General features: G+C 45.8%; 1 protein-coding gene across 9 annotated transcripts in view; it reads left to right on the top strand.

Moving 5' to 3' along the window:
- LOC102915530 (NACHT, LRR and PYD domains-containing protein 1a-like) overlaps positions 1 to 13,743 on the top strand; it is an 88,966-nt gene that overhangs the window by 1,236 nt on the left and 73,987 nt on the right. For 3 of the 9 annotated variants that reach the window (XR_013041722.1, XM_076542790.1, XM_076542786.1), the window contains exons 2-6: positions 2,173 to 2,485; positions 6,859 to 7,008; positions 8,700 to 8,849; positions 11,955 to 12,104; positions 12,971 to 13,120. Coding sequence is in view for 8 of the 9 variants with exons in the window: in XM_076542790.1 (XP_076398905.1) it covers positions 2,224 to 2,485; positions 6,859 to 7,008; positions 8,700 to 8,849; positions 11,955 to 12,104; positions 12,971 to 13,120 (862 nt within the window). In the remaining variant the exon portion in view is untranslated. Of the gene's footprint in view, positions 1 to 5; positions 959 to 1,648; positions 1,760 to 2,172; positions 2,486 to 6,858; positions 7,009 to 8,699; positions 8,850 to 11,954; positions 12,105 to 12,970; positions 13,121 to 13,743 lie in introns of those variants that run through there. The other 6 variants (XM_076542789.1, XM_076542788.1, XM_076542787.1 and 3 more) reach the window with 6 other exon arrangements.

Genomic DNA, 13,743 nt, shown 5'->3' with positions numbered 1-13,743 from the left:
TGAGTAGTGGGATCAATTGAGTTCACCAAATCATTTGAGTTGTGGGAAGGAAGTCCTGGCCTGACTGCACTAAGGCATACTGTGGCAGACATGGGTGACCCGTCCTGAGAGCCAGGGCCCAGGCTCAGCCCTGCTTGGAAAGTCTGCAGGCCAACCCTGGTGGGAGGGAGGTGGCTGGATTCCCCTGTGTGCTTCATGTGCCTGTTCCTGTTATAGTCTGTCCTGCACCCTCCTCTCTCCTGTCTGACCTGAAGCTGCAGGAACAAGGGTCGTTAATAGTGGGGTATTTAGAGGGAGGACAGGGAGGAGAAACAAAGAAGACAAAAGCGGCAGCTGGGTCCAGCAGGTCTTGCATGAGCCGATTCTTAGGCCAAGCAGGTTTATTAGGAAGTACAGCATCATATATACTATTTGAGGTGTGGTGTGGACAGCCAACCTCAGCACAGAGCTAAGTCAGACATGTGCAAAGAGAGAACAGGATCCCTCGGACACAGCTGCCTTAGGACTGATAACCACAGCCCAGGAGGAAGAGTCAGGTCCCCAGAAGCTACAACTTCATTTCCTCCGAGGCACTGACTCCAGTGTCAGGCTGGCTTGGCCAAGTTCACTCTTAGACACGTCACAGAACTAATGTTCCCTTTGTCCTTTCACCAGGGCCTATGGGAAAGTCTTGGGTCACTCTAACCCCTCCCCACACTCTTGCCCATTTGTCTCTTTGGTTTTCTCTTGGTAATTTGTCCTTTCAGCTTAGTTGGCTCTGGATTGTTCCTCCATGTGGTGCCCAGGGACAAGAGACTTCCAAATTCCTTCACAGGATCTAGCTTGAACTCAGACTGAGCTCTTGAGTCCCCCTCAGTGCTGCATCTCCTCACCTCACCTTCCGTCACAGTAATGTCTGAAGGACTGATCTCCTTATAATAGGACACTAGAAAAGTAAGAAGCTAAGGAACGCAGAATAGTGAGTGTCCTGCACACTCCACCCCTGCATCCTCCATCCCTGTCTTCCTATCCTCTCATGTTCCTGTCGCTGAAATCCCAACACCCCTTTCCTGCATCCCCCAACCCTTCTCCCTTGACTAGCATCCTCTTAGCATGCCAGCTATAAACTCGATATACTGTATCCCTCTATCTTCTTGCTTTCCCATCCCTACATTTCCCACCCTCCATTCTCCAGATGCCCACCTTCCCACTCCTCCCTCTCTATCACTTTCCATGGCTAGGACTGAGCCAAGTCTTTGCTGCTGTGGTTCTCCAAAGTTAGAGGCCTGGATCTCCTGTCTGCTGGTGGTGGAAGAAACTGTGCCCTCCTCCAGGAATAGCGCTGCTTCTGCACCAACAAACCCAAGCTGTTAGAGAGGTCAAAGACTTAATTAAGGAGCAGACAAAGAATCAGTGACAGTCATCTTCCTAAGGACGGCTTTTGTTCCCTCCCACTCTGGCTCCTCCCCTTGGTCTCTCCATTCCTCCTTATCCTCACACTTCCACTTTCCCTGTCCTTTAAAAGATTTACACAAGTTCCTCCTGGATCAAATCACTGCCATCACTAGGTCCACACTAGGACAATGGCTCTCCTAGTTAAGAGCTTACTGGGTCCCCTGTCCTTAGTGTCATCTTACACTGTAGCTCTGACTATTAACTGTTTTCTAAGGTTTCTCCAGAAGTAAATGGTGGTAATCACATGATCCATTGCAGCAGAACAAGTTAAAACTCTTTTCCTGGTTCATGAAGTCACCCTAGCCTACACCCCCTTAAGCCCTAGGTAAGAGACTAGCCCTACCTCCATCACCACCACCCCCACAACACACACACACACACACACACACTGGCAGGAAGCAGCCAATGAGAGAATACATCCCCATTCCTTTTATTTGTCCTCAGTGTCAGATAAATGACCATAATGACCTAAAAGAAGAAACCTTAGACAAGCTGAGAGACCCCGACTCAGCATAACAGCACAACTGCCTGACAGGAACTTCCACTGGCATTATTCATGACACCATAGAGAACACACCACTGCTAAACTCCCTCCCAGAGTTCCCTCATCTGCCCTTTAAAGCCCAAGCCCTGCACCTGGACACACAGTCTCCATCCCCAGGAGAGCCTGGGGTCCTTCAGGTGTCCTGACCAGAGGACAATCGGTCCCTGTAGAGGCTGCTCTGCTCTTCCTTTTAGTTCTAGGTCTCCTGCATCAGTTCCAATCAAACACCCATTTCCAGAGCAGAAATGTCCAGCAAAGACAAGGATCCACTGGCCTGCTCGGAGCAACAAGAGAAGGGAGACGTGAAACAGGACCAGTTGGAGCTGCACAGCCAAGCATCATCTGGGGACTCTATCACCATGGAAGCAGCTCAGCCCAAGAAGGCGAGCGATACAGAGGAGGCTCAGCATAAGGGCCAACAGGACTTGGACCTCATCCGCAAAAGGAGGAAACGGAAGGTCCAGGAGCTGCAGCAGATCAAAGCCCAGGCAGAGAACTTGATAATAGGTAAGTACACCAAGGACCCAACTACCACTACTGTGGCCCTCCTGTCAGGGTTTCCATGGACAGGCTAACCTCCTGTCAAAAGGATTCACAGGCTCGGGAAAGCCTGGAACCAGAAGGCATGCAGAAACCCCTAAGTGAACCTTAGAGCCCCACACCCTCTTCTATAGGAGTGCATCTTCAGGCCCATGGCAAGGAGCACTCTGAGCTGCAGTAGTAGGAAGAGGCTGGCATTGCCCTGAAAGAGGTGAGCACAGGGTTCAAGTTCATTCCCAAAAGGAGTGATTGGTGACACGTAAGTTACAAACCCAGACTTTAGAGCTGACCAGAGGCAGACTCCAGTCCTGATGCTACCAACCTGGACAACACTTTACAGCCCTCTGCCTCCATGTCTCCATCTAGGAAACAGGAGTACGGTAAAAAACCTGTTTCTTAAAAATAGCCAAATGAATGGAAACACATGAACTATGAACCAAAGGCTGAGGGGCCCCCAGCTGGATCAGGCCCTCTGAATAGGTGAGACAGTTGATTAGCTTGATCAGTTTGGGAGGCATCTAGGCAGTGGGACCGAGTCCTGTGCTCATTGCATGAGTTGGCTGTTTGAAACCTGGAGCTTATGCAGGGACACTTGGCTCAGTCTGGGAGGAAGGGACTGGACCTGCCTGGACTGAGTCTACCAGGTTGATCGCAGTCCTCGGGGGAGGACTTGTCCTGGAGGATGTGGGAATGGGGGGTAGGCTGGGGATAAGGGGAGGGTGTGGGAGGGGGGAGAATAGGGGAACCCGTGGCTGATATGTAGAACTGAATGGTATTGTAAATTTATATATATATATATATATATATATATATATATATATATATATATATATATATATATATATATCACCTCTATACAAATCACAAAAAAAAAAAACCTGTTTCTTTTGGTTGTGGGAGTAAAGTGAGAATCCACATTGAATATTAAATACTCAATATTCAATAAATATTTGGGTATTGTAAGTACAAACCCATGCACTGCTGCTGCTGTTATTATTGTAGTTTGAAACCCTGTGGGACAGAAGCTCAGAGGCCCACACGAGGGAGCTGAGGCTCACAGAGAAATAGAGACTCCCACAGAGGACTAGAGTAGAACCAGGACAAAGGTGTGAACTTCATGGTCCCAGACCTTTTCTCAGCAGCAACTCTGAGAGCATCATTCTTCCCATGTGACAGTGAAGAAGGTTATGGGGGTAAGAAAGAAGGACTCTAGGCTTGCTCCCCTGGCTCCTACCTCTGTCTTTCTGACAACCACACAACTGTTTTCTTTCCAGAGCCCATTCTTCCCCATTTCAGGCTCCAGGGGGGCACTTAACTTGGAGTCCCTTGTCCAGGGCATCTCAACAGAACTACTGGGCTTAGATCATGAACCCCAGAGTCACTCACAGATTGAAAGAAAAAACTTATTAAATGGGAACCTGAGCAGTTTGTATGCAGAAATAAAAATGAATTAAACTTGGAGATGTGAAAGGAAGTTAAAGTGCACGTAGATAGTGGTTCTTCACAAGTGACCATCCACCTGTATGGGGACCTGAATAAGGGACTGAAATAGAAGGGCAGAGAAGCCATGGTGAGGGCTAAGAGTCACAGACTAGAAAGGTCCCCTCTGGACAATGCAGAGCTGAAGCTGAATTTGACACAAGGAGAAACTGGAAACCATGAGGGTCAGCAGTGAGCCTAGCCCAAAGGCTCCCAGAATTCAGGTCAAAATATGAGTGGACACTGAAGATGCAGGGGAGTCATAGATGTCCTGAAGATCCAAGAAGGCTTCTTCTCCTGAGATGGACCCCAAGAAGAGGGTAGGCTCCAGCTTTAGCATCAGCTATTTTCTTCTGCTGACTTCTCTTATTTAATTCTCACTTACCCAGGCACACCGGTAGAGAGATTTTTCTTTTTTGTTTGTTTGTTTTTGTTTGTTTAGAGACAGGGTTTCTAGTGTAGTTTTGGTGCCTGTCCTGGATCTCGCTCTGTAGACCAGGCTGGCCTCGAACATACAGAGTTCCACCTGGCTCTGCCTCCTGAGTGCTGGGATTAAAGGTGTGCGCCACCATTGCCTGGCGACAGATTTTTCTTTTGGTCACCAGCTCAAATAAAATGACACAGAGACTTACTAATTGTGAAAACTCGACATAGAGCTGAGGCTTGCCCCTACCAGATCTTATAACTTAAATTAACTCATTTATATTAATCTTTGTTTCATGGCTTTTTTCCTCTCTTCCATTTTGCACCTCCTTTTTCATCCCCATGTTCTCTGGCATCTCTCCTGTGCCTAATTCATCTCCTCTTCTTCCTCTTTGTGCAGAATCACTTCCAGCCAAGAAATTGGCAATTCATCTCTGTATTAAACCAATCAGAAGGCACATTGCCAAAGACACATCTTCACACTGTACAAAAATATTATGCCACAATACATACCCTTGCCTCTTCCTCTTCTCAAACATTAAAGTAGCCACCTCTCTCCACTGTACAAGGTCTAGACAGAGAGGTTAACTTGTCCAAGCTCACAATACATAGAGACAGATTCAGTTCTGATATCTATAACACTCAGTGCATGGGACATCAAAGGCACCTCTTTCAACCTAGTGCTACAGTGTGAAAGTCCTGCCTAACCCTGTCTTTCATTTCAAAATTCATTCTTTTTACCCCACATTAAACTTTGAAAATGTTGGCTACAGAGTCAAAAGTCATTGTCCTCAATGGTCACTGATTTCACTTACTGTGTGATTGATAGGATTAAAGCCATTGTATTTAAGGGCATTGTAAAAGGGATTAAACATGCCTCACACAACTTCCCTGTTGTTCCATTTAAAACAATTTCACTCTGTAGCTGGAGAGCTTCTCTCCAGGTTCCACCAAGCCCCCACAGTCCCACAACCCACATATAAAATAATCACTCAGATGTTTTTATTACTTATAAACTGTATGACCATGGCAGGCTTCTTGTTATCTACTTCTTATATCTTAAATTAACCCATTTTTATTAATCTATAAGTTGCCACGTGGCTCGTGACTTACCGGTACCTTACAAGTTGCTTGCCTTGGTGGCGGCTGGCAGGTCTCTCCCTCTGTCTTCCGGTTCCCTCAATTCTCCTTTCTGTTAGTCCCGCCTATACTTCCTGTCTGGCTACTGGCCAATCAGTGTTTTATTTATACAAAGTGATATACATAGCACCACTCCATCCTGAACTGCCATGATTAAATTTCATTGTGAAACAAAACTGTGTTTTAAAGACTCTCATCTACTTCCCTAGCATGCCACTTACTAATCAGCAGTCATTATTTGAAATGTGTACCTCATCCCCCAAGAAACTTTGCAGAATCTCTGTTGCTGGTAGTTTTTTTTTTCTTTTACTCTTTGGCTCCTTGGGAGGCCCACCAACCAGCTCCCAAATAAATCCACATAGTCTTAATCTCACTTATGAGTACGGAACTAAGATTGGCTTGTTTCTAGTTAAATTGTCTTAATTTAAATTGTCCCACCTATCTTTTGCCTCTGGGCTTTTACCTTTTTACATATTTTTCTTTACTAATAACTCCTTGGATTGCTGTGTAGCTCTGTGACTGGCCACTGGAGTCCTCCTCTCCTTCTCCTTTCATGCATCGATATCTTTTATCAGATTTCTTCTATTTATTCTCTCTGCCTACCAAACCTACCTAAACTTTCTCCTGCCTAGCTATCGAACAATTAGCTCTTTATAAGACCAATCATGTGTTTTAGACAGGCAAAATAACACAGGATCACAGAGTTAAACAAATGCAACATAAAAGAATGCAATAGATAATGTGTCTTTAAACAAATATTCCACAGCATAAACAATGCATCATACCTTCAACTAATAACTATATACCAAAACAAATCTCTGTGCCTAGTGGACATATATCCACCTAGAAGTTTTAAATCAAATACTAAGAAACATATTAAGACTTGGACAAAAAGATTACTAACTGGTTGTAGCCATATTCATATAATCCCAAAAGGTGTGAAATTATTTCAGGAAAAAGGTGAGATCAAGGCAAGCCTGAATTGCACAGAAAGATACCATTTATCTCTGTGGGCCAGAAGCTCAGGGACACACATGAGAGAGTTCAGGCTCAGAGAAGAACAGAGACTCACACTTAGGAATGGAGTAGAACAGCATAGGTGTTTGAACCTCATGGCCCCAGAGCAGGAACCTTTTCCAACAGCACCTGTAAGTTCATCATTCTCCTCAGGAGACTGTGGAGAAGGGTGTGAGGGTAAGTAGATAGGACCCTAGCCTTGCTACCCTGACTCCTACTGCTGCTTCTCTGACAATCACAACCACTGTCTTTTCACATGCCCATTTCTTCATCATTCCCAGGTTCAGCATTCATACCCTATGTGGATTCCAGAACCAACCAAGGCTCCTCAGGACAGCTCAGCTTGCAGCATGGAGATCAGAGACCAAATCAAATGTCAGCTATTCAGATTGGTAACTTGGAAAGTGACAAGTCTGGATTCACAAGCAAAGGTAAACTGAGCTGGCAGCTGGAAATGGGACTTCTAGTCACATAGACGGTGGTTCTTCACAGGTGAACCTCCACCTGTATGGGGACCTAAGACAGGCAACTTAAATGGAAGATGAGAGGAGCCTTAGATGGATGTTAAGAGTCACAGGCTTGTATCCACACCTTGGGTCTCTGCAGTGCTAAAGCTGCATTTGACACATGAAAAAATTGGAACCCATGATAGCAGTGAACCTAGCCCAAATGGCACTGAAATTTCAGCTCAAAATATGAGTGGGTTCTGAAACCCTAGGGCTCATGAGGTACTGAAGTTCCCAGAAGATCTCCTCCCTTGAGATGGACACCAAGGAGAGAGAAGGCTCCTGCTTCAGCTTCCTTCCTGACTTCCCTTATTTAAACTTATGCACACCACACCCTTGCCTCTTCCTCTTCTCAAACATCAATGTAGCCACATCTCTCCACTGCACAAAGTCAAGAGAAAGAGGTTGACTTGTCCAAGCTCACAGCACATAGAGACAGATGCAGGGCTGGAATCTAGAACAGTGGGAGCCATAGAAACAACTTCCTCCTCCTCCTTCATCCTGTTGCTAGTCTGTGAAAGTCCTGTGCACACCTAACCCTTGTCTTTCCCTTCCCTATCATTCTTCCCTCCCACACAGAGCCTTGAGAATGTTGACTACACAGTCAGAAGCCATTGCTCCTAGTTGTCACCTTGGCTCATGTAATGTATGTCATAGACAAAGTCATTCCACAGACTCTGTCTCAGTTTTGATATCTGAGCATTGACTCTGCTCACCCTTTGTTTTATTACCAACTCAGCAACAGGTGCTGGTCTCACATCTTCAAGCTGCACAAGAAGACCCTTGGACACAGTGCTTATGTAGGCTGCACTGATGATATTGTAGCAGAGGTTACACTGTGCATGTCTCTCTCCCCACAAAGGTTCCTCCTATGCTATCATCAGTGTCTTTCCCTCATTTCTTTTCATCGCTATTCCCTTCTTCCAAGTTGTTCCATTAAAACAATTCTGATCCATCCTAAACTTTCATGCTCATTTTCATTGTGTAAAAAACTGTTTCCATGACCCTCAGCTTCCTCCATGAGATGCTACTTAGTAACCATCAGCTATTATTTGAAATATTTACCTGAGTCACAAAGCTGTTTTTCTGAATCTCTGTGACTTATACACTATATCTACCTTAATGTTTTAGATCAAACACTAAGACAAATCAAAAGGCTTCAAAAATAAGGTGACCAAAAAATTGGTCAGGGATAGTCCTATAATCCCAGAACATGTGAAATTAATGCAGGAAGAATCTGACCTCCAGACAAGCCTGAACTATACAGTAATTTGATAACTGGCCCTGTGGGGCAGAAGTTCAGGGACACACATGAGAGAGTTGAGGCTGAGAGAAGAATGGAGACTCACACTTAGGACTAGAGTAGATCAGCATAAGTGTTTGAACAGGAGACTGTGGAGAAGGATATCAGGGTAAGCAGATAGGACACCAGTCTTGCTATCCTGACTCCTCCTGCTGCCCCTCTGGCCACTGAACAACTGCTGTCTCTTCCCTTGGCACTGTATTCATCATTTCCAGGCTCAACAGTCATATCGTAAGTAATCCTGCTACTGCTGCCCCTCTGACAACCACACAACCACTGTCTCTTCTCATGACCCTTTCTTCATCATTTCCAGGTTCAACAGTCACATCCTATGTCATTGCCAGAACCAACCAAGGCTCATCAGTACTAAACAAATTACGACCGGAGCATAGGAGAACTAAAAAGACAAAATATTCTGAGATTGGTAACTTAGAAAGTGACAAGTCTGGATTCACAAGCAAAGGTAAGCTGAGCTGACAGCTGGAGATGGGACTCCTAGTCACATAGATGGTGGTTCTTCACAGGTGAGCCTCCACCTGTATGGGGACCTGGAACAGACAACTTAAATGGAAGGTCAGAGGACACTTGGAGGGATGCTAAGAGACACAGGGGACATACTATGTTTGTCCTTCTGAGTCTGGGTTACCTCACTCAAGATGATATTTTCTAGATCCATCCATTTGCCTGCAAATTTCATGATATCATTGTTTTTTACAGCTGAGTAGTACTCCATTGTGTATATGTACCATATTTTCCTTATCCATTCTTCAGCTGAGGGGCATCTAGGTTGCTTCTAGGTTTTTGCTATTACAAATAATGCTGATATGAACATAGTTGAGCATGTGTCCTTGTGGTAAGATTGAGCATTCCTTGGGTATATGACCAAGAGTGGTATAACTGGGTCTTGAGGAAGACTTATTCCCAATTTTCTGAGAAACTGCCATACTGATTTCCAGAGTAGCTGTACAAGTTTGCATTCCCACCAACAGTGGAGGAGTGTTCCCCTTGCTCCACATCATCTCCAACATAAGCTGCCTTCAGTGTTTTTGATCTTAGCCATTCTGACAGGTGTAAGATGGTATCCCAGAGTACTCACTCATAAGTGGATACTAAATGGGAGGGGAGGGATGGCCAAACTGCAACCCACAACTCCAGAAAGACTAGCTAACAGGAAAAGACCCTAGGAGGGACACATGGATGACCCTTTGAAGGAGAAGTAGATGAGATCTACATGAGTGGACTAACTGTGGGGGGGCTGGGGGAGGGGGGGAGTAGTGGGGGATAAGAACATAGGGAAATGGGAGGGTTAAGCTGGAACAGGGACAGAGTGGGAGGGGAGGGAGGAAGATACCATGACAGATGAGGATATCATAGGAAGAGGCAGGGTGCTGGGGAGGCTCTTAGGAATCCACAAGGTTGACACCACCTTGGTCTGCTGGCAGTGGTCCAGAGGGTGCCTAGACTGGTCTACTCTGGTGACCAGCCTGGCAAATAACCTAGCTGTGATCATAGAGCCTTTGTCCAGTAACATGGAGGCAGATACTGAGATCCACAGCCAGGCACCAGACTGAACTCCAGGAATCCAATTGATGAGTGAGAGGAGAGATACTGCAGGTGAAGGACATCAAGATCATGATGGGAGAATGTGCAGAGATGACCGGCCACACTAGTGGAAGCCCATAAACTATAGACTGGTGGCTGTGGAGCCCCCATGGGACTGGATTAGGCCCTCTGGACAGGGAAGACTGTTGTTTGGCTTGAACTGTTTGGAAGGCACCCAGGCAGGGGGATCGGGATCTGTCCCAGGTCTATGGGCAGGCTTTCTGGAATCCGGTGCCTGTGGTGTGACACCTGGCACAGCCTTGATGCAGTGGGAAGGGGCTTGGACCTGCCTAGGCTCAGTGTGTTGGGCTCTGCTGACTCCCCATGGGAGACCTTGATTTGGAGGAGGTGGGGATGCAGGGTGCTTGGGAAAGAGGGCTGGGGGATAGGAGGAGGAAGGAGGGGAGTCTGTGGATAGCATGTGGAGTAGAAAATTTCTTAATAAAGAAAAATGGAAAAAAAAGAGAGAGACAGGGAAGAAATGAAAACCTCTGGGCTCTGCAGTGCTGAAGCTGCATGTGACACATAAAGAAACTGGAACCCATGAGAGGACATCAGTGAACCTAACCCAAATGGCACTGAGAGTTCAGCTTGAAATATGAGTGGGTTCTGAAATCCCAGGGCTCATGAGGTACTAAAGTTCTAAAAAGGTCTCTTACCTTGAGATGGACCCCAAGGAAAGAGAAGGCTCCTGTCTCAGCTTGAGCCTGACTTCCCTTATTTCAGCTTATGCACACCACACCCTTGCCTCTTCCTCCTCTCAAGCATCAATGTAGCCACCTCTCTCCATAGCCAAGGTCTAGACTGAAAGGTTAACTTGTCCTAGGTCACAGAACATAGAGCCAGCTGCAGGGCTGGAATCTAGAACAATCAGAGCCTTAGAATCGACTTTCTCTTCCTTCATCTTGATGCTGCTCTGTGAAAGTCCTGTGCACACCTAACCCTTGTCCTTCCCTTCCCTATCATTCTTCCCTCCCACATAGAGCCTTGAGAATGTTGACTACACAGTCAGAAGCCATTGCTCCTAGTTGTCATCTTGGCTCATTAATGTGTGTCATAGACAAAGTCATTCCACAGACTCTGTCTCAGTTTTGATATCTGAGCATTGACTCTGCTCACCCTTTGTTTTGTTACCAACTCAGCAACAGGTGCTGGTCTCACATCTACAGGCTGCACAAGAAAGCCCTTTCACAAGGAACTTAGGGAAGACTCAACCGATGATATTGTAGCAGAGATTACACTGTGCATGTCTCTCTCCCCACAAACGTTTTTCCTGGACTACTGCCAGTGTCTTTCTCTAATTGCTTTTCATTGTTATTCCCTTCTTCCAAGTTGTTCCTTTAAAACAATTCTGCTCCATCCTGAATTTCCATGCCCATTTTATTCATGTATCAAACTGTGTTTCCATAACTCTTGACTTCCTCCCTAAGATACCACTTAGTAACTGTCAGCTATTATTTGAAATATTTACCTGAGCCCACAAGAAGTTTTGCAGAATCTGTGACTGGTATACATTATATCTACCTTGAAGTTTTAGATCAAACACTAGGACACATCAAAAGGCTTCAAAAACATGGTCATGGAAATATTCCTATAATCTCAGAACACGTGAAATTAATTAGGAGAACCTGACCTCCAGGCAAGCCTGAACTACACAGTAAGATGCTACCTATGCCTGTGGGGCAGAAGCTCAGGGACACACATGAGAGAGTTCAGGTTCAGAGAAGAACAGAGACTCACACTTAGGAATGGAGTAGAACAGCATAGGTGTTTGAACCTCATGGCCCCAGAGCAGGAACCTTTTCCAGCAGCACCTGGAAGTTCATCATTCTCCTCAGGAGACTGTGGAGGAGGGTATGAGGGTAAGTAGATAGGACCCTAGCCTTGCTACCCTGACTCCTACTGCTGCTTCTCTGACAATCACAACCACTGTCTTTTCACATGCCCATTTCTTCATCATTCCCAGGTTCAGCATTCATACCCTATGTGGATTCCAGAACCAACCAAGGCTCCTCAGGGCAGCTCAGCTTGCAGCATGGAGATCAGAGACCAAATCAAATGTCAGCAATTCAGATTGGTAACTTGGAAAGTGACAAGTCTGGATTCACAAGCAAAGGTAAACTGAGCTGGCAGCTGGAAATGGGACTTCTAGTCACATAGACAGTGGTTCTTCACAGGTGAACCTCCACCTGTATGGGGACCTAAGACAGGCAACTTAAATGGAAGATGAGAGGAGCCTTAGATGGATGTTAAGAGTCACAGGCTTGTATCCACACCTTAGGTCTCTGCAGTGCTAAAGCTGCATTTGACACATGAAAAAATTGGAACCCATGATAGCAGTGAACCTAGCCCAAATGGCACTGAAATTTCAGCTCAAAATATGAGTGGGTTCTGAAACCCTAGGGCTCATGAGGTACTGAAGTTCCCAGAAGATCTCCTCCCTTGAGATGGACACCAAGGAGAGAGAAGGCTCCTGCTTCAGCTTCCTTCCTGACTTCCCTTATTTAAACTTATGCACACCACACCCTTGCCTCTTCCTCTTCTCAAACATCAATGTAGCCACATCTCTCCACTGCACAAAGTCAAGAGAAAGAGGTTGACTTGTCCAAGCTCACAGCACATAGAGACAGATGCAGGGCTGGAATCTAGAACAGTGGGAGCCATAGAAACAACTTCCTCCTCCTCCTTCATCCTGTTGCTAGTCTGTGAAAGTCCTGTGCACACCTAATCCTTGTCTTTCCCTTCCCTATCATTCTTCCCTCCCACATGGAGCCTTGAGAATGTTGACTACACAGTCAGAAGCCATTGCTCCTAGTTGTTACCTTGGCTCATGTAATGTGTGTCATAGACAAAGTCATTCCACAGACTCTGTCTCAGTTTTGATATCTGAGCATTGACTCTGCTCACCCTTTGTTTTGCTGCCAACTCTTACAATCCCACAACCACTGTCTCTTCCCTTGGCCCTTTCTTCATTATTTCCAGGTTCAACAATCACACCCTATGTGGATCCCACTACCAACCTAGGCTTTTCAGGAATGCTCAGATCATGGCATGGTCATTGGAGAACAAAAAACACAATATATACTGAGATTGGTAACTGGGAACCTGACAAGTCTGGATTCACAACCAAAGGTAAGCTGAGCTGGCAGCTGGTGATAAGACTTGGAGTCATGTAGATGGTGGTTCTACACAGGTGAGCCTCAACCTCTATGGGGACCTGGGACAGGCAACTTAAATAGAAGGTCAGAGTAGCCTTGGAGGGGTATTAAAAGACACAGGCAGGTTGGGGATTTATCTCAGTGGTAGAGCGCTCCAGGCCCTGGGTTCGATCCTCAGCTCCAAAAAAAAAAAAAAAAAAAAAAAAATCAACCTTTGCTGGGCGGTGGTGGTGCACGCCTTTAATCCCAGCACTAGGGAGGCAGAGGCAGGCGGATCTCTATGAGTTGGAGGCCAGCCTAGGCTACCAAGTGAGTCCCAGAAAAGGCACAAAGCTACACAGAGAAACACTGTCTCGAAAAAACAAAAAACAAAACAAAACAAAAAAAAGACAGGCTAGAAAGGAAACTGATGGGCTCTGCAGTGCTGAAGCTGCATTTGACACATGAAGAAACTGGAACCCATAAGGGGTCAGCAGTGAGCCTAACCCAAATGGCACTGAGTTCAGCTCAAAATATGAGTGTGTTCTTGTCATGAGCTGTTGCAGGCTATGAAGCAAATACAGCAGATAGCAACTGACAATTCAGATGTCAACCCAC

The sequence above is a fragment of the Peromyscus maniculatus genome, chromosome 8 (genome assembly GCF_049852395.1).
Source record: "Peromyscus maniculatus bairdii isolate BWxNUB_F1_BW_parent chromosome 8, HU_Pman_BW_mat_3.1, whole genome shotgun sequence".
Taxonomy (NCBI): Eukaryota; Metazoa; Chordata; class Mammalia; order Rodentia; family Cricetidae; genus Peromyscus; species Peromyscus maniculatus.
The sequence above is the reverse complement of the archived record's forward strand: the minus strand, read 5'-3'. Positions and strand labels throughout refer to the sequence as shown.